A 19,171-nucleotide genomic window follows, 5' to 3' on the forward strand; every position below is an offset into this window, starting at 1 on the left:
GACTCAGGCGATCCATCACCCTGATGAGCTGTTTGTGTGCTTTGGAGATAGAATACAGGTTAAGTCTCTCTCAAAACAACGGTTGTCACATAGGATTGTAGACACTATCCTGCAAGCATATAGCCTAGCTGGCCACCCAGTGCCATCCTCTGTGGTAGCACACTCCACCAGGGGAGTTGCCACCTCCTGGGCACTGCTTAAGGGAGTCCCCCTCTCTGACATATGTGTGGCTGCCAGCTGGGCATCCCCCAGTACCTTTGCAAGGTTTTACCGGGTGAATGTGTCTGATCCTCACGGTGTGGGCTCAGCTGTGCTTGGTGCTGCCCTTTCCTCCCAACAGTATCCTTTAGTTCGGCTGGGTACTGCCTCGAACACCTATGGTGATGTGTTACTCTAGGCTGGACCCTACGAGAACTGACTTACTCTGGTATTGTCATCCCATTGAGTGACTAGCATAGTCCCTCAAGCTCAATCGCGATTCTATGCTAGGGACTATGCTAGTCCAGATGTCGGTTCCCTTGTAGCTTCGGGAAGAGTCTTGACGAAGTGATGCTACGTGCCCAGGTATTTATAGGGGGTGGGGTCTCACGCGCATCACACCCGTCGGACGGAATTACTCTGATATTAATAGCCTACTCGTCGAACATCTCACATACTTTTGTATATATCAAATAAAATACAATTTTATTTGTCACATGCGCTGAATACAACAGGTGTTGACCTTACAGTGAACTGCTAACTTACAAGCCCTTAAAACTTCTCTGGGATATGTGGGACGCTAACGTCCCAATTGGCCAAAAGCCAGAGAAAATGCAGAGCGCCAAATTCAAATAAATGACCATAAAAATCAAACTTTCATTAAATCACACATGAAAGACACCAAATTAAAGCTACACTTGTTGTGAATCCAGCCAACATGTCAGAATTCAAATAGGCTTTTCGGCGAAAGCAAACGATGCTATTATCTGAGTTAGCACCATAGTAAACAAAGATAGAGAAGCATCTTTCAACCCTGCAGGCGCGACACAAAACGCAGAAATAAAAATATAATTCATGCCTTACCTTTGACGAGCTTCTGTTGTTGGCACTCCAATATGTCCCATAAACATCACAAATGGTCCTTTTGTTCGATTAATTCCGTCYATATATATCCAAAATGTCKATTTATTTGGTGCGTTTGATCCAGAAAAACACCGGTTCCAACTTGTGAAACGTGACTACAAAATATCTCAAAAGTTACCTGTAAACTTTGCCAAAACATTTCAAACTACTTCTGTAATACAACTTTAGGTATTTTTTAACGTAAATAATCGATCAAATTGAAGACGGGATGATCTGTGTTCAATACAGGATTAAAACAAACTGTAGCTAGCTTTCTGGTCACGCGCCTCTAACTAACAGTACACTTCCAGTGACCCTCGTTCAAGATGGCCGTACTTCTTCATTACACAAAGGAAAAAAAATCAACCAATTTCTAAAGACTGTTGACATCCAGTGGAAGCGGTAGGAACTGCAAGAAGGTCAATTAGAAATCTGTATTCCCAATGAAATCCCATTGAAAAGAGAGTGACCTCAAAAAAGAAAATCTGAATGGTTTGTCCTCGGGGTTTCACCTGCTAAATAAGTTCTGTTATACTCACAGATATGATTCAAACAGTTTTAGAAACTTAAGAGTGTTTTCTATCCAAATCTACTAATAATATGCATATCTTATCTTCTGGGGATGAGTAGCTGGCAGTTGAATTTGGGTATGCTTTTCATCCAAACGTAAAAATGCTGCCCCCTATCCTAGAGAAGTTTTAACCAACAATGCAATTTTAAGAAAAATAAGTGTTAAAGTATATACGAAAATAAATGGAAGAAAAAAATAACTAAAACACATATTTATAAAAATAACAAATAATTAAAGAGCAACAATAAAATAACAGTAGCGAGGCTATATACAGGGGGTACCGGTACAGAGTCAATGTGCAGGGGCACAGGGTAGTCGAGGTAATTGAGGTAATATGTACATGTAGATAGAGGTAAAGTGACTATGCATGGAACATAAACAGAGAGTAGCAACAGAGTAAAAATGGGGGTGGGGGGGACAATGCATATCGTCCGGGTAGCCACTTGATTAGCCATTTAGGAGTCTTATGGCTTGTGGATAGAAGCTGTTAAGAAGCTTTTTGGATCTAGACTTCGCGCTCCAGTACCGCTTGCTGTGCGGTAGCAGAGAGAACAGTCTATTACTAGGGTGGCTGGAGTCTTTTGGCAATTTTTAGGGCCTTCCTCTTACACCACCTTGTATAGAGGTCCTGGATGGCAGGGAGCTTGGCCCCAGTGATGTACCATGCAGTCATGGGTGAACAGGGAGTACAGGTGGGGACTGAGCACGCACCCATGAGGGGCCCCCATGTTGAGGATCAGCGTGGCAGGTGTGTTGTTACCTACCCTTACCACCTGGGGGCGGCCCGTCAGGAAGTCCAGGATCCAGTTGCAGAGTGAGGTGCTTAGTTCCAGATATAGATATAATCTCATTGAGTGACCAGCATAGTCCCTAGCTCATAGATCTGTGGTTATGTGAGTAACCTTCATTCAAACTCCCATTAGACAGCTCTGCAAGCTTTATAATGTAAAAATATGTTCGTAACTCACCAAATATGGAGTTTCGCTAAACAACTATCTTAATTTAATCCCATTACGGCCGGTATGTACTTCCCCAAAAAATTTACAAGCAACGGGAAAAAAAATACTCTGACGGGTCATTCTCATTGTCAACATCTATAATGCACAGATACTGAAGCAGGCCATACCCCATTTCCAGCAGATATTGTCCAAAAATGTTAGGGGATCAAACTTATAGGTTCATCTTGCATAGGCCTACTGTATAATGTCAGTCCTTTTATCTTTTGGTGGCTTCTTATCCACTGAATAATTATTTGTCATTTTTCCCAATACATTTTTTTTAAATAAAGTAATGCTGATAACTGGAATGGGATCAATATGCCCTGCCTCCAAAATTTTAAAAAGCGTACTGCATAAAACTGCATTTAAAAATAGCTGGTGTCAGTCATGTTGCTGCTTCTCAGGTAAAGGGAGGGCAAGGGTGGATAACGAATGAAAAAAACAGCTGGCGACTGGAAAAGGCTCTATCGGTGAATGACCCCTTCAATAAGCACTTTTCATTAACATACTTCAAATTACGGTCACCATTGACAATCGTGTTAATTAGAATTTGTTTGAAACTTGCACAAATCGTAAGAAATATCTACCTCAAACTGTGCAAAAGAGAATACTATCAAAACTGTTATCCCGGGCTCCCCTACACAGTTTATAGGTTTAACTATTTTTTAAAAGCATTGAAAAATATCTTACGTTTTACAAGACTCACATCTCAGACATCTGTCTCAGGCACTGACATTAATAGTCCTCCTAATCGATTATTGCAAATCGGTCATCAGCACAATTGAGAGTAGACTAGCCTATGCACAACCTATAACCTAGAGAGTTGCTTGTTATTTCAGCATAATCGCATGCTTCATACATTTCAATAGGCTCTCGTGACGCTTGGCCAAATTTGTGTTTGAACATTTGTCACTTATTATTTATAGACTACGTCGTTCGAGAGCACAACCGAACGTCTTTGTTCCCACATTAGACTACATTTGAGGAAACATTTGATAGCCTTTGTAAGTAGTTCAGAGTGTAACATTGTTTCTCGAAGGCTTCCAGAGCGAGCGCCCTTATATCATTAATGTGAGAAATGTTCTTTCATACAAACGATCTTTACACAGGTCCTGGAATAAATATTTTTCCATATAAAAAACAACAACAATTATATGGTAACAAAAATGTTTCCATTGCGCATAACTTAAATACACTATTGAGGAATTATCGGACTGATGCACAGTGTTAATTCCATAGTTATATTTGTCGAATTCCATGTATTCAATGATAGTAATAGGCATATGTGGTTTTCCTGATTGAATACGGACGATTGTATTGGTACACGATTATCTACTGTGGATTTGTATTCGTTTAACTGATGCACAGCAAAAAAAGCCATGCATTTTTTGTAATTTTGGAAGAACTCAATATTTTTACAAGTGTTCTATATTGACAACAAACTGATTTTGAACTTAAAACATATAGGGTCCTTACAGGACCTTCGGCAATCCATTCAATCCAACAAGTTTGGAGAGCGTGTTGAGTTTAATCAATTCAGAACGTCGAGATGGAGCCCAACTCACCGAAGGTAACGTACTATCATAATCATACACCAACATATTCTACTTTCGCATAATATTAACAATTTGGAGACAGCTAATTTACAATACTTGTATGTTTTGTTGTTTTTACATATTAAATATAAAGTTACATGGTTCTAAATCAGTCAGGTGTTATTAGTGCGTTATTTAAGGATTTGTCAAGCCATAGTCATTGCGCATGTCGTGCGATTTAATGGGTTTCCTCATTTATTGAATATGAATAAGTCATTAATTAAGTTGTTATTTGCTATTTTCTCCACAGTGGGTAGGCTCTTCTTGCGGTTTACACGGACCATATATATTCTACAAGGCGTTTAAATTTCACCGGGACGGTAAACCAAGAATTCTGTCCCTCGGAGACTTTTTCTTCGTGAGATGTAAGCCTGGGGATCCGATTTGCATAGCGGAGCTACAGCTGTTGTGGGAGGAAAGGACTACTAAGCAACTTTTATCAAGCTCAAAACTTTATTTCTTACCCGAAGATACTCCCTCGGGAAGGACAGTTAGCCATGGAGAGGTAATAACCTTCTTTTGCTCTCACGACGTGCCTTATGCTCCCAAATGAATAACAGCGTATAGACTAACAAATATTCTGTGTTGATAAATCAATGTGGCATTTTCTGCATTGGTCATTAATTGTATAATATGCGCATGCATTTGTGATTCCCACATTGATCCATCACAAACGGCATGTGTCTATTACTGTGTTATTGTCTACTTAGCCTATTTGTTCATTGTGTCGACTGCTGAATGTGCAGTTCAATCTTATCCAGCTGTGCGTAATAACGCTCGTGCGGGGATAATTGTATTAGGGGAAGAAAACCCCCTATAGCCTACGAATCCAGCGTTTGTCATTTTATTTCATGATGGGTGACATATAGGAGGAAATTGCGAAATGGTAAAGCATGAGATCACAACTTCTAGATTCAACAACAGAGTCTTTCATCATAGCATATGAATGGTTGCTGAATAAGTGCACAGACCTATTGAAAACGAGTGCTAACATGTCTAACTACTTAATAATTTTAAAAATGTCTATAAAATCATTCGCATTCCTAACGATATGATATTGTTGTCAGATCAAATGTACTGCCCTCTTACCCGAGGATCAGGACAGGTCGAAATGCCAAAGCATTACAAAAGGACACTTACTGTAGTCCGATATGTTGGCATTAGCAATATGATTAACTGAGGCATTTTGCTAAGTGGCCAAATATGACGCCTGTATCACATTTCATAAGCGCGTGGCAGAGAGCGAAAAAGCTTGGGTTAGTTTTGTATATGTTTTTCTTGTGCAGTATATAAAACAATCACATATTTTCTATATGCCACTGTAACCTACCCAAATACTCTATTCGACACAACATCAAATTTTCGATCACTTGGTTTTATGGTCACATGAAATATGCCTGCAGTTGCCATTAGGGAGGACAAAGCCTGGTTTGTATTTCATTAGCAATGCAAACATAACCGTCTTTTCCTTTGCTGATGGTAAGCATTCTTTCCTCTTGAGTAATACAGTAGCTATCACATTTCCTTTTCATGAGAAAGGTATTTATAGTGGGTGTTGCTATGAATAAATGTAACTTAATCCTTTTTTCTTCTTTACTCAACCAGGATCATCCAAATCCTTCATTTGCATTATCCTTTACACAATGTAATGACTTTGTAATTACATTGAGTGCATGCACAGTCCATCATTTAGAAACACACTTCTGCAATAAGGACAAGTCAGCCCCACCCCTTGAGAAGCCTGATTTGCATTGTAAAGCGGTAACATCCACATGATTGGATATCTGGACAATATTATTTGACTCCTTCCAGGATCAAACGACAGAGTGACTCCAGAGTGTTGGTAGTGGTAAATTGATAGTTATAGCCTACAGCACAGCTGAAGTAGAGTATGACATAACATATGATGATATCTAAAACTGTGATGTTGATGCCAAAATCATGACCCCATTAAATGTGATTTTAAACTTGACCCTCAAAGCAAATTGCTCTACTTAGATTACATTGGACATTTACTCAAACAGGTAAACTGGCTGCAGTTATTACTAGTCAGTTAATTATATTTATGCAAATCTGCATAGCCTGAGACAGCTTTCAATTTCTAAGATTTACTTCGTAGTTATAGCCTCTGACTAATGGGTATGTCTAAGACTACATATTTACAGCACAAATGTGCACATGTCATGAGTACAATAAGTGTTTTCCTCCGTGTGATAAAAGAAGGTTATAAATCTTTCTGGATATCCCTTCTTGAGTTCAATGCTCAACGCATTATGTCATTTCCCCTCTGGCTCGGGTATTTGTATGCTCTTCGCCCCTCCCAGTGTAGGCAGGGACAAGAGAAACCCATGTCCTACTGTGCTCATTTTGCATTCGCTGACAACCCCTCTACTCCACTAGCTAAAAAATGTCTGCATGCTAATGTGAAAAGGCATTGTGTTGTGTGGCACACCCATTGTGAATATCATACAACCTCTATTTGTCTCTCTGCATTCTGTGGTCTGAGAACCGCCTATTGCAAAACAGTCACATGCGTTAAACTACTTATTGAGTGACACAGTATAAGGTATTGCCCTAACGCCCCCCTCCGGTACATGTTGGCTCAATACACTGTCTTTATTTGGCTCATGTTTCAAGAGAGCTGTTTTAGATAACACTTACAGCTACAACCGCCAAAGTGCTGCTACAGCTAATTGCTTAGGCCTTATCTTTGCAGTACTCTAGGTACCCTTCGTGGAAATGGAAAATTGGCAAGTAGTGTGGTATTTTTGCATCATAAGCTAATAATTTGTTATTATCTCGGATGTCACTGCTTCTCCACTCTATTACTATAAATGACAAAGCAGTGAGGTAGGAAAGCAGTGACTGCAGCAGTTTTATTGATTGCAGTAGAAATAAATGGTGGAATCTGTCCAGAATCAGCTTTGGTTCAAGGCAAAAATCCATACTGGTTGTGTTTGAGTGCTTGGGACATGTTTGTAGGGAAATCAGATGATATATTGTTTATTTGCTTTTCTCAGATTTTCCTGGAGGGAGTATGTTTGCAGAAGTAATTTTCCAGTTATGTTATCTGGTGGTCCAGATATTCAAACAATAACTCAATAGAAGGTGTTATAACGACTTACACTACATGACCAAAAGTATGGACATCTGCACGTCGAACATGTCATTCCAATATCATTGGGTATTAATATGGATTTGGTACCCCCTTTGCTGCTATAACAGCCTCCACTCTTCTGGGACGGCTTTCCACTTCATGTTGGAACATTGCAGTAGGAACTTGCTTCCATTAAGCCACAAGAGCATTAGTGAGGTTGGGCGCTGATGTTGGGCGATTAGGCCTGCCTCGTAGTCTGCGTTCCAATTCATCCCAAAGATGTTTGATAGTGTTGAGGTCAGGTCTCTGTGCAGGCCAGTCAAGTTCTTCCACACCGATCTCAACAAACCATTTCTGTATGTACCTCGCTTTGTGCACGGGGGTATTGTCATGATGAAACAGGAACGGGCCTTCCCCAAACTGTTGCCACAAAGTTGGAAGCACATATCGTCTAAAATGTAATTGTATGCTGTAGCGTTAAGATTTCCCTTCGCTGGAACTAAGGGGCCTAGCCCGAACCATGAAAAACTGCCCCAGACCATTATTCCTCCTCCACCAAACTTTACAGTTGGCAGTATGCATTGGGGCGGGTAGCGTACTCCTGGCATCCGCCAAACCCAGATTCATCCGTCGGACTGCCAGGTGGTGCAGCGTGATTCATCACTCCAGAGAACGCGTTTCCACTGCTCCAGAGTTCAATGGCGGCAAGCTTTACACCACTCCAGCCAACGCTTGGCATTGTGCATGTGATCTTAGGCTTGTGTGCGGCTACTCAGCCATGGAAACCCATTTCATGAAGCTCTCGACGAACAGTTATTGTGCTGACGTTGCTTCCAGAGGCAGTTTGGAACTCGGTAGTGAGTGTTACAACCTAGGACTTACCATTTTTACTCGCTACTCGCTTCAGCACTCGGCGGTCCCGTTCTGTGAGCTTGTGTGGCCTACCACTTCGTGGCTGAGCCGTTGTTGCTCCTAGACGTTTCCACTTCACAATAACAGCACTTAAGGTTGACCGGGGAAGCTCTAGCAGGGCAGACATTTGACGAACTGACTTGTTGGAAAGGTGGCATCCTATGACAGTGCTACATTGAAGGTCAATGAGATCTTCAGTAAGGCCATTCTACTGCAAATGTTTGTCTATTGAGATTGCATGGCTGTGTGCTCGATTTTATACACCTGTCAGCAACGTGTGTGGCTGAAATAGCCTAATCCACTAATTTGAAGGGGTTTCCACATACTTTTGTATATATAGTGTATGTGAGATGCTTACTGTTTAGTGAGCATGACACCAAATCACCCTATTCATTCAACAATGACAGGAATTTGAGGCAGAGGGAGAGGGAGGAGCCATTAAGTCTGAACGTTGCCCTCAAGTGAATTCCTTTTGCGTTTCTAAAATACATGTAAATTATTATCTTATTTTATGGCATTACTGGTGGTAATTTAAAATGTAATTTAAACTGGATGTCATGCACTTCAAAGACAAAAACATAATTCTGGTTTATGTTATTTCCATACACATAAATTAGTTTTTTATATTCTGCTATTCTTTGATATACTGTATGTAATGATGTGTTATAACAGTGACTTTTCCCTCCACACGTGAGAAATTGGTGGTATTTGGATTGGTTTACACCTTGTCATTGACAAACCACTAACATCAAACATTTCCCATAATGCATGACTCTACCCCCCAAGCTATTGTGGATCATTATAACCTTAGAGAACTGAAACCACAGATGAGATGTTTGAATGTACTTAGCATATTTTCATTCTTTAGTGAATGCTCATAGCACTGCTTCAGCCTGATATTATTTAGTCTTTGATTACACACCCCACAGTCAAACTAAGTCAGATAGTTTTCAGTACTGTGTGTTTTAAGTATTTTTGAAATGACACACTGTACAAAACAACATGGTAGCTGCTTATAGTTTATAGCATATCTGATCGCCAATATCTTGCAGGCATATAGATTGCAGGCATAAAACAACTATTTAACCCAGTTCCATTTTAAAACAGTCCCAGTAGAATATATTAGCCCACTAGCATCTCCTGGCCTCTTTTTTTTAGATAGTTGAGTTTGTTTTGAGACACTGTAGCCAAGGTCAGTGCTGAGGAGGAAAGATAATGAACTCATATTGCATTTCACTCCCTCAGCCGAGCGCACCATGGAGCATTGTTCATGTCACCATGCCCATTACTCAATTACTAATCTCCTTTTGGCCCAAGGAATTCCTGGGTTGACCCCCTGAGCCACCAGACTGAAACCTTCTCAGCATGACAGGGGCTGTCTGTGGGACTCTTGACTCTTAACTGAAAGACCTGTCCAACCAATGTACCACTTTGCCCTACAATGGTGACATTAAGGAATGTCCCTTACAGTTCAAAAAAGGTGGTGTTCTTTTTACGGAATGATATGGAATAATATGGATTTTATGGAACTTGACAGATCATGCAATTATTGTGTAGTAGCATTAATTGTTGAATTTTAACAGTCATAAAAGCACACTGTTTCTCTGTAGTCAATAGGGCCTTCAACTCTACTTTAGATTGCTTTGACGCTAAGATTGCTCTTTAGATCTAGTCTTCCTAACATTACATATAGACTTCCCTTGTGACCTTTGCTTCATGTCAATGCATCTGGAGCTTCAAGCACATCTGAAACTGGCTAATGACTCATTATCACCTAATTGATATACTGTATCATTTATTAGTAGTCCTGGGAACGTTAATTGCTCTTACACAGTTGACATTCCATACATGTTATATAAGCGCTCATATATTATTTGTTTTAAAGTTTAAAAAAAGGGGTCATATCCAGTATGTCCTGCAGGGGTTAAAGTAGATTACATTTCTTACAGGTATGGAACACCCAAGTGCACGCACGCATAAAAAAAAAAAATCCAACTACAAAAATTACAGGGTAGCCTACTCTGCTGACACTGACAAACAGATCAATAAAAACGATGTTGTCTGATCCGTATAATCGGCCTACGAAAAGAGGAGACACAAATACAATGATGTCCATCTATCCTGGAGGAGGAAATTATTGTCCAAAAACAAACAAAAGTGGCACTGACCCAATGATAAAGACAGTGAATATGCACACTCACCGGGGATATGGCCGATGTTCTCCACCGGTGCCAATAAGAAAGGCTACTGTTTGCTCAATTAAGTTATGGATTTTGATAACTAATAGACACTTTTCATTGTCATCTCTTTACAGCAATAGCCATATGCTTTTAATTTTTTTTAAATGTGATTCTGTTTGTAAATATTGTTATATGCCTAGCTGGGTCTCTCTGCTTTTCACTGACAGTCGCAACTCAACAAGGATCTATTTAGTATTTGCAGCGCGCGCTGCCCAAATTGCGGGCCCTTCTAACTGTAGGCTATGCAATTTTTTTTAAGCAAATGATCCTCTATGGCCAAATCATGCTTTCTGGTGTAGTAGCCTATTTTGAATTGTATTTATTTATGTATAGACAGGAGTAAGCTAATTAGGCTATAGAATCTTGGCACTTACATTTACTTTAGAGAAAGTTTAGCTTCCCCTAGCCTTATGGACATGCTGCCTATGCCTTTTAATGTAGCATAAACACAACCAGTCATTATATAGGTAGGCTACCTGTGCACATTCGTTCACTCAGAAAATAATTTCAACATCCAAACCCCAACAGTGCACCCGCAATTTGATGAATGGAAAGAGACATCAGTTACAAAACACAGTGTGTATTGTAATGCCATTCTGCGATTAACATTAGGCCTACATTAGGCCTGAATTGATGCATCGACTGTTGTCCATGCATGCCTCGGTCTCGGCCACTCATCTCCGCCTTGACAAAATGTGTTCTTTTCAAACCACAACCCAATTTGGATCGTATACCACCCAGTTTCCAGTCAATTCGCACATTTTTCATGTGGCTGACATGCAGTAATGTTAAATTAAGGTGTAATAGCCTATTGTTTTTTGGGCATGTTTTATTAATTGTGATAGTCTCACATTTACCGGTACGGCGTACCTCCACTATTTCTTTTGCCGTGACTCTGTAACAGACCATATTGCCTTTCTTTCACTCTTGATGTCCTATATTATTAATCATGAACCTTTTGTAATAAATCACATTGTAATATTATTGCTCCATAAACATCTAAGGTTGTTGTAAGCCTATTGTATCGTATGATAAAGAGCATGAAATGATATAGCAGCAACCTCTTGTGAATTGTTTTATTTGAAGTGTCACTTCTTTCCATTGGTAGCCTCACGAGACCTCTGACCTATATATGCAGCTTGGTGGTTTTATCTTCCAATTCCTTCCACTATCAGTACCTTAACTCTTTATGGTAACTCAGTGTGGATGTTTTACTGCATTTGAATGTGTGGTCTGTTCATTAACTAACTCATGTCACTACAAAACAGGATAGTTGGTTACATGCTGGCACTTACACCTGTCACATAAAATGTAATGATGTTAGAGAATACTTTCTGTGAGGAAAGCTATAAAGTATGTTATGAATACACTCACTCAAAATACATAATCCATTGTGAAATCTTCTGAGTGACGTAGTATCAAATATAATATATCCCCTATGATTTGCCAGTTTAGTATGTTTACGTAGGCAATTGCTTCAAAGCACAGTAAGAATTCCAGAGGATTTTTGGCTGCTGGCATCACTGCTTAAAAATTTCAGCTCTCTGCTGTTGATTGTTACTAAAATGGAGGTCTATGTTATGGAAATGTGTACCTAAAAAAAAAAGAGGCTTCCTTGCATCACGCCAGCACGCAAACAGTTTCAACCACCAACCAACCACCACTTGACAGCTCATTATAGGAGTGACAAAAGCGAATGTCTTATGTTTCCGTTTACTGAGAAGACACTGCTATAGGAAGCTAACCATTACAGCTTTTCTTATTTGCCGATTTGTTTTTGATTAACTCAGTTTTGTTAGCAGTGGAATGAGGATTGTGCAAATTTACTCTGTATGAAGAGTAGTAAAGGCACTGTACAGATGTAGGATCTTAATTTGACACCCTGTTGCAGGAAATGCAAACTGGAAGTGTGTTTGAGGTTTAAAAAGGCTTCTTAAGTTTGTAATTTCCGCTTTCAAATTTTAGACTTGATTTGCCCTAACAAATAATGTGTCGACCCCTACATAAATTAGAATCCACACAATAATTCAAATGTCCTGTTGCTGCAGGATTATGTTCCTGCTGTGAGAAAGTGGCAAATTAAAAAGATTGTGTGTGTGTGTGTGGTGTGTGTGTGTGTGTGTGTGTGTGTGTGTGTGTGTGTGTGCGTGTGCGTGCGTGCGTGCGTGCGTGCGTGCGTGCGTGCGTGCGTGCGTGCGTGCGTGCGTGCGTGCGTGCGTGCGTGCGTGCGTGCGTGCGTGCGTGCGTGCGTGCGTGCGTGCGTGCGTGCGTGCGTGCGTGCGTGCGTGCGTGCGTGCGTGCGTGCGTGCGTGCGTGCGTGCGTGCCGTGCGGCGTGCGTGCGTGCGTGCGTGCGTGCGTGCGTGCGTGTGCTTAAAGGTAGCTTCAAGGGAAAGGTGTACAGACAGATGCAAGGTAAGTGTTAAAAAGTGTGTTTCTCCAGATGGACACATCTGTCCTCCAGATTCCGCAGCTTAATAACAATCTCGTACCACTCCGGCCCGATAACAAGCACAACAGCGCCCATTACTCCTCAAAATGAAACCACATTTCAACATTTATATGTTACAATTTTTTCATTGCAATTCCTCAAAAGGGAAAGATTGAAAAAGCTATTGGAAAACAACTTGTTCAAGGGTGGTAGACTCTAGAATATTACATTTGAACAAAAGGTTGCTTAGAAAAGTTCACCCTAGTTACCATTGCAAGTTATGACGCCATCTCTAATAGTAACTATTATATTAGTCTTAAGGTGGTGTTAGGAGTTGACATATCCATGGTAGTTATTTTCCTCCTGACCTCACACTCCCTGCCCTCGCACCTCTGATTCATAAGGGTTGGGTTAAATGCGGAAGACACAGTTCGGTTGAATGCATTCAGTTGTGCAACTGACTAGGTATCCCCCTTCCTTCTCTTGTCTCTCTTATAGCATGAGGTCATTGCTGTGTCAGAGAAGGTGATTGTTCGGTTGGAGGACCTGGTGAAGTGGACAGTCCCAGAGTTTTCGGAATGGTCCCACGGGCTGCGGGCAGCGCCTCTGAAGCCCTCTGTCCTGAGGGAGCTGGGCACCAACGGACACAGAGAGGCCCTCCACAGATACAGGGAGAGCACCTTCACCAGCGGCCTCAACTTCAGAGACATCCAAAGGGAGAGGTCTCAACTGGGTAAGGACAGCATCTTTCCTGTCTTTCAAGGTATTTTGTGTGGCTGTCGATCTGTAGTTTGAACAAGCACTAGAATTCTGAGTTATGATTGACATAATTTATACATGGAATTATAACTGTGTAATTATAAACCTCTTATAGATGGAGGCTTTGTATAAATAGTTACCAGTTTGGATTACACATCACTAGAAGAGCCACACATGCACAATAATACATGTATGACCAATTCAAAATGGTTTCATTATGCATTTCTTTTTGCTCATGTTACATAATTGTACAGTTATAATTGCATGTACATTCTGTATAATTGCCTCAGACCTCTGACATCCTTCATTTGTATCATTGATGTCATTGAGTTATTTGATAGCTGCATTGTAGCAGTGGCGAACCGTGGCTATTGGACCTAGGTCTTCAGTGGGGGAAAATAATCTTCCAACACGTTGTACCAATATAGCAACAGTTAATGTGCCCAACTGAATCAAACAGGCCTAAGGCTGAGCCATGCTTCGGGATGCCACTCACACAGAGGCAGCACCCGCATGGACAATGCTACCAGCAACAACAACCAAACTGGTAACCTAATGCCATCACTGTCACACTATCATCAAAAGAGAAAACAGTGACACGTAAAAGGATGTGAGATTAAACAGGTTTGTGATGCTGAAAGGACAGTGACTGTAATATGCAGCACGCACCATGGAGTGTTTCCCAGTCGATATGTACAACTATTACTTCCCATTGTAAACACCTTTTTCACATTCAGCACACAAAATCTAGAGTTTAAATGCAACAATGTTTCACACACAAGTTGTTTTCAAAGAGAGCTAACAACAGCAAGCGAGCTTTAACCTTTATTTAACTAGGCAAGTCAGTTAAGAACAAATTCTTATTTACAATGACGGTCTACACCGGCCAAACCTGCACAACGCTGGGCCAATTGTGCACCGCCCTATGGGACTCCCAATCACAGCCAGTTGTAATACAGCCTGGAATCAAACCAGGGAGTCTGTAGTGACGCCTCTAGCACTGAGATGCAGTGCCTTAGACCGCTGTGCCACTCAGGAGCCCTCCACTTACCAGATGACAATAATTTGAAACTTAACTTCTTGTTGAAAGTTCATTTTGAAAAGGGCAAAGCTAACAAATTAGCAACAACATCCTCTTCGATAACACCTGCCGCAGCCGCTGCACACTAGCCTACAACAAAAGCTAGCTAGTTAGACCGTGCTTGCTATTGCGCAACGACCTGTTGGCAAAGGGTTCTCCTGCGGGGACAGCCGAAGAACCCTTTTAGGTTCTAGATAGCACATTGTTTTACTAAGAGTGTAGCTTCTGAGGTCCCAGCCAATGGCTGACTTAGATAGCTAGATTTATCTCCCCGGAGACTGCTGAAGAAAAATCCTGATTGGGTATTTTTTTCTTTTCAGTGTTAACCCTTTTCTTTTCCAACACAAACTGAAGATATGAAAATTATTCTATAATTTCAGCCAGTAGTTTTGAAAGTCTTACTCACGAGCCAAAACAGGTCCCCGATTTTTGTACATTCTCATCCAATTGTGTACTACGTCATCCACAACAAATATATATTTTTTGCAATTCGTATGATATGTTACGAATCCAATTTGTACAATATGTTACGAATTTGTTGTGCGTAGCCTTTTCCACTCAATACCCCTGTCATCCGGAATACATGTTAAAAATTACAGATTTTGTGATTGATAAGCGCCTGAATTGGAACGCATTGGCTGTAGAGTAACATGCTACACATGTCAGAGCGCAGGTTCTCCGCTTCACAGCGCTGTATTCGTGTTGACAGCTGTTATAAACTTGAGCGCCGCGCGACTTGAATATTCCCCATTCCTCCTTCTAATTGGCTACTTTTGCACATTTGTTGTTGTCTGAGTAATGGAAATGCTGTAAATCGAGACGAGTCTTTGTTCTGAAAGATGAGACGTTGAAGATTATAATAAATACCGCTTTGATGTCATACAAGCAAGCCAAACACATGTGCACTTCACATTTCCATATTTGAAAACTCATGTCATTTACAGTATCAACTATATACAGTTGAAGTCGGAAGTTTACATACACTTAGGTTGGAGTCATTAAAACTAGTTTTTCAACAACTCCACAAATTTCTTGTCAACAAACTACAGTTTTGGCAAGTCGGTTAGGACATCTACTTTGTGCATGACACAAGTAATATTTCCAACAATTGTTTACAGACAGATTATTTAACTTATAATTTACTGTATCACAATTCCAGTGGGTCAGAAGTTTACATACGCTTGGAAAATTCCAGAAAATTATGTCATGGCTTTAGCTTCTGATAGGCTAATTGACATAATTTGAGTCAATTGGAGGTGTACCTGTGGATGTATTTCAAGGCCTACCTTCAAACTCAGTGCCTCTTTGCTTGACATCATGGGAAAATCAATAGAAATCAGCCAAGACCTCAGAAAAAAATTGTAGACCTCCACAAGTCTGTTTCATCCTTGGGAGCAATTTCCAAATACCTAAAGGTACCACGTTCACCTGTACAAACAATAGTATGCAAGTATAAACACCATGGGACCACGCAACCGTCATACCGCTCAGGAAGGAGACGTGTTCTGTCTCCTAGAGATTATTGTACTTTGGTGCAAAAAGTGCAAATCAATCCCAGAACAACAGCAAAGGACCTTGTGAAGATGATGGAGGGAACAGGTACAAATGTATCTATATCCACAGTAAAATGAGTCCTATATCGACATAACCTGAAAGGCCGCTCAGCAAGGAAGAAGCCACTTCTCCAAAACCACCATAAAAAAGCCAGACTACGGTTTGCAACTGCACATGGGGACAAAGATCGTACTTTTTGAGAAATGTCCTCTGATCTGATGAAACAATTTTTTGGGGCCAGAATGACCATCGTTATGTTTGGAGGAAAAAGGGGGAGGCTTGCAAGCCGAAGAACACCATCCCAACCGTGAAGCACGGAGGTGGCACCATCATGTTGTGGGGGTGCTTTGCTGCAGGAGGGATGGGTGCACTTCACAAAATAGATGGCATCATGAGGCAGAAAAATGATGTGGATATATTGACGCAACATCTCAAGACATCAGTCAGGAAGTTAAAGCTTGGTCACAAATGGGTTTTACAAATGGACATTGACCCCAAGCATACATCCAAAGTTGTGGCAAAATACTTTAAGGACAACAAAGTCAAGGTATTGGAGTGGCCATCACAAAGCCCTGACCTCAATCTTATAGAAAATGTGTGGGCAGAACTGAAAAAGCGTGTGCGAACAAGGAGGCCTACAAACCTGACTCAGTTACACCAGCTCTGTCAGGAGGAATGGCAGAGCTGGTGTAACCCAACTTATGGAAGATTCTGGAAGTCTAGCCGAGACATTTGACCCAAGTTAAACAATTTAAATACTAAAATACTAATTGAGTGTATGTAAACTTCTCACCCACTGGGAATGTGATGAAATAAATAAAAGCTGAAATAAATAATTCTCTCTACTTTTATTCTGACATTTCACATTCTTAAAATAAAGTGGTGATCCTAACTGACCAGGGCATTTTTACTAGGATTAAATGTCAGGAATTGTGAAAACCTGAGTTTAAATGTATTTGGCTAAGGTGTATGTAAACTTCTGACTTCAACTGTATACCCTGAGTTTTCTTGAACAGAAGGAGCCTATGTTTGTCATATTGTGAAGAAATTTTGCTGAGGAACACGTACTTAAATGTCCATTTTATGCGCAACAAAATTAGTCTGTTTGTCTGAAGTGCCTTGTGAATGCCTCACACTGTAAGATCATATTTTATGATTTAGCTAGCCATGTTGGCAATAGAATAAGCTTTCGAATGATGACCACCTTACCCAGATTGTGATTTATAATATTTTTTGATTGCGTAAACAACAACAGTAATTGTATGATGGTGGGGGCTGTGTTCCAAACAAAAAACTACAAGTGTGCTTGCCTCAGTTCTTCAACGGAAAAGCTAGGAGAGCTCAAAAAAGCACCTTATAGTTGAAGGCTCTTTCCTTGAGTCATAAAAGTGCATTGAAATTACTTAGGAACTGTGCACACTTGGAGAGGTGCGTGCACAGTTTGGAGAGGTGCGTGGCCAGTTTGGAGAGGTGCATGGCCAGTTTGGAGAGGTGCGTGGCCAGTTTGGAGAGGTGCGTGGCCTAACTAAGACATCAGTTAGACCTTTCATTCAAACAATATTCTTATTATGTTACTGAATGTATCCAGACTATTTTCAGATTTGATTGTTGACAAATGCTGTGAAAGGTAGAGTAAATGTCAAATGCACATAAAATCAACAGTGTAATGTTTGGATTCAGTCGTGTATCAGTTGAACTGTTGTGTCCTCACTTTTTGGTCTGATAAAGATTTCTCTTTCAATTGCTACCATGGTCATGCATATGCTTTTTATAGTTATTTTAGAAATATTTCAAGCTATCCATATAGGCCCATTTCCATGCGTGTAAAGGTTTGAATTTTTAGATTTTATTTAGTATTTTACCCCCTTTTTTTCTCCCAAATTGGGATCAAACCCAGGTCTGTAGTGACACCTGAAGCACTGCGATGCAGTGCCATAGTCCGCTGTGCCACTCGGGAGGCCAGTGTAAGGGGTTTTAATTAAGATCCCGGACTGCATCTTTAATTCAGAACATCATTAAAATATTATTGAAAAGATTAAATAAAAAAGGACAATTATTTCATAAATCCTTAGGCCTTCTCTTAAGGCATAGAAGGCCCTCACGGTTCAACACTGCTCATTGTGGTATTTTACTGCTGCATTGAACAGAACATGAATCACAAGATATAAAGGAGGCTGATGAGTCATGCTAATCCTTGCAGATATTACATATTTGCTGGTTTATTTAAACAGAAGAAATGTGAAGGACTTTGAGTATATTTTTGTTTTTACCCCTTCAGATGAAGTAGCATAATTGTCATAGAATGTTAATGACACATTCTGCATTCTCTAACTCCAATTTCATGTTTTTCTTTTAATTCATAGTTAACAGAGTACTTCCTGTCTTCATATAAATATCTCCCATTGACGTCAATACAAGTAGAAGGTCTTGTCACACATAGTTGTATCAATTTGGGATTTCTAGAGATACTGCTGTAATGTTTTTCAAAAAATAATTTTTACACTACCAAAAAACATTTGACTAGAGAATAACTGAAAGAAGAAACAACATAGACAAAGAAAATTGAGAAAAAGCCCTTCAGAATGGGCTATTGATGGTTGTTATTGTTTTGGGTGTTGTGTATGATGCATATATCTTCCAGTAGCTGGAGAGTTTGCTTGTTTTTTCATATGAGTGTTACATTGCCCTTGAACACACTCTATATCATTACATTTTCATACAGAAAGTGGATTGGAGAATCAATAATGGCCGCTTTGTCATTCTACTACATGAGGAATCAATTGTGTGTGTGTGTGTGTGTGTGTGTGTGTGTGTGTGTGTGTGTGTGTGTGTGT

At 40.3% G+C, this 19,171-nt stretch overlaps 1 protein-coding gene across 1 annotated transcript in view; it reads left to right on the forward strand.

Annotated features, from left to right (window-relative positions):
* Positions 1 to 4,177: 4,177 nt before the first annotated feature.
* Positions 4,178 to 19,171, forward strand: part of LOC111978294 (AT-rich interactive domain-containing protein 5B-like) — a 69,649-nt gene continuing 54,655 nt past the window's right edge. The window contains exons 1-3 of the mRNA XM_024008274.2: positions 4,178 to 4,240; positions 4,516 to 4,770; positions 13,442 to 13,676. Coding sequence (XP_023864042.1) covers positions 4,220 to 4,240; positions 4,516 to 4,770; positions 13,442 to 13,676 — 511 coding nt within the window. The 5' untranslated portion in view covers positions 4,178 to 4,219. The remainder of the gene's footprint in view (positions 4,241 to 4,515; positions 4,771 to 13,441; positions 13,677 to 19,171) is intronic.

This window comes from Salvelinus sp. IW2-2015, linkage group LG18 (genome assembly GCF_002910315.2).
Source record: "Salvelinus sp. IW2-2015 linkage group LG18, ASM291031v2, whole genome shotgun sequence".
Taxonomy (NCBI): Eukaryota; Metazoa; Chordata; class Actinopteri; order Salmoniformes; family Salmonidae; genus Salvelinus; species Salvelinus sp. IW2-2015.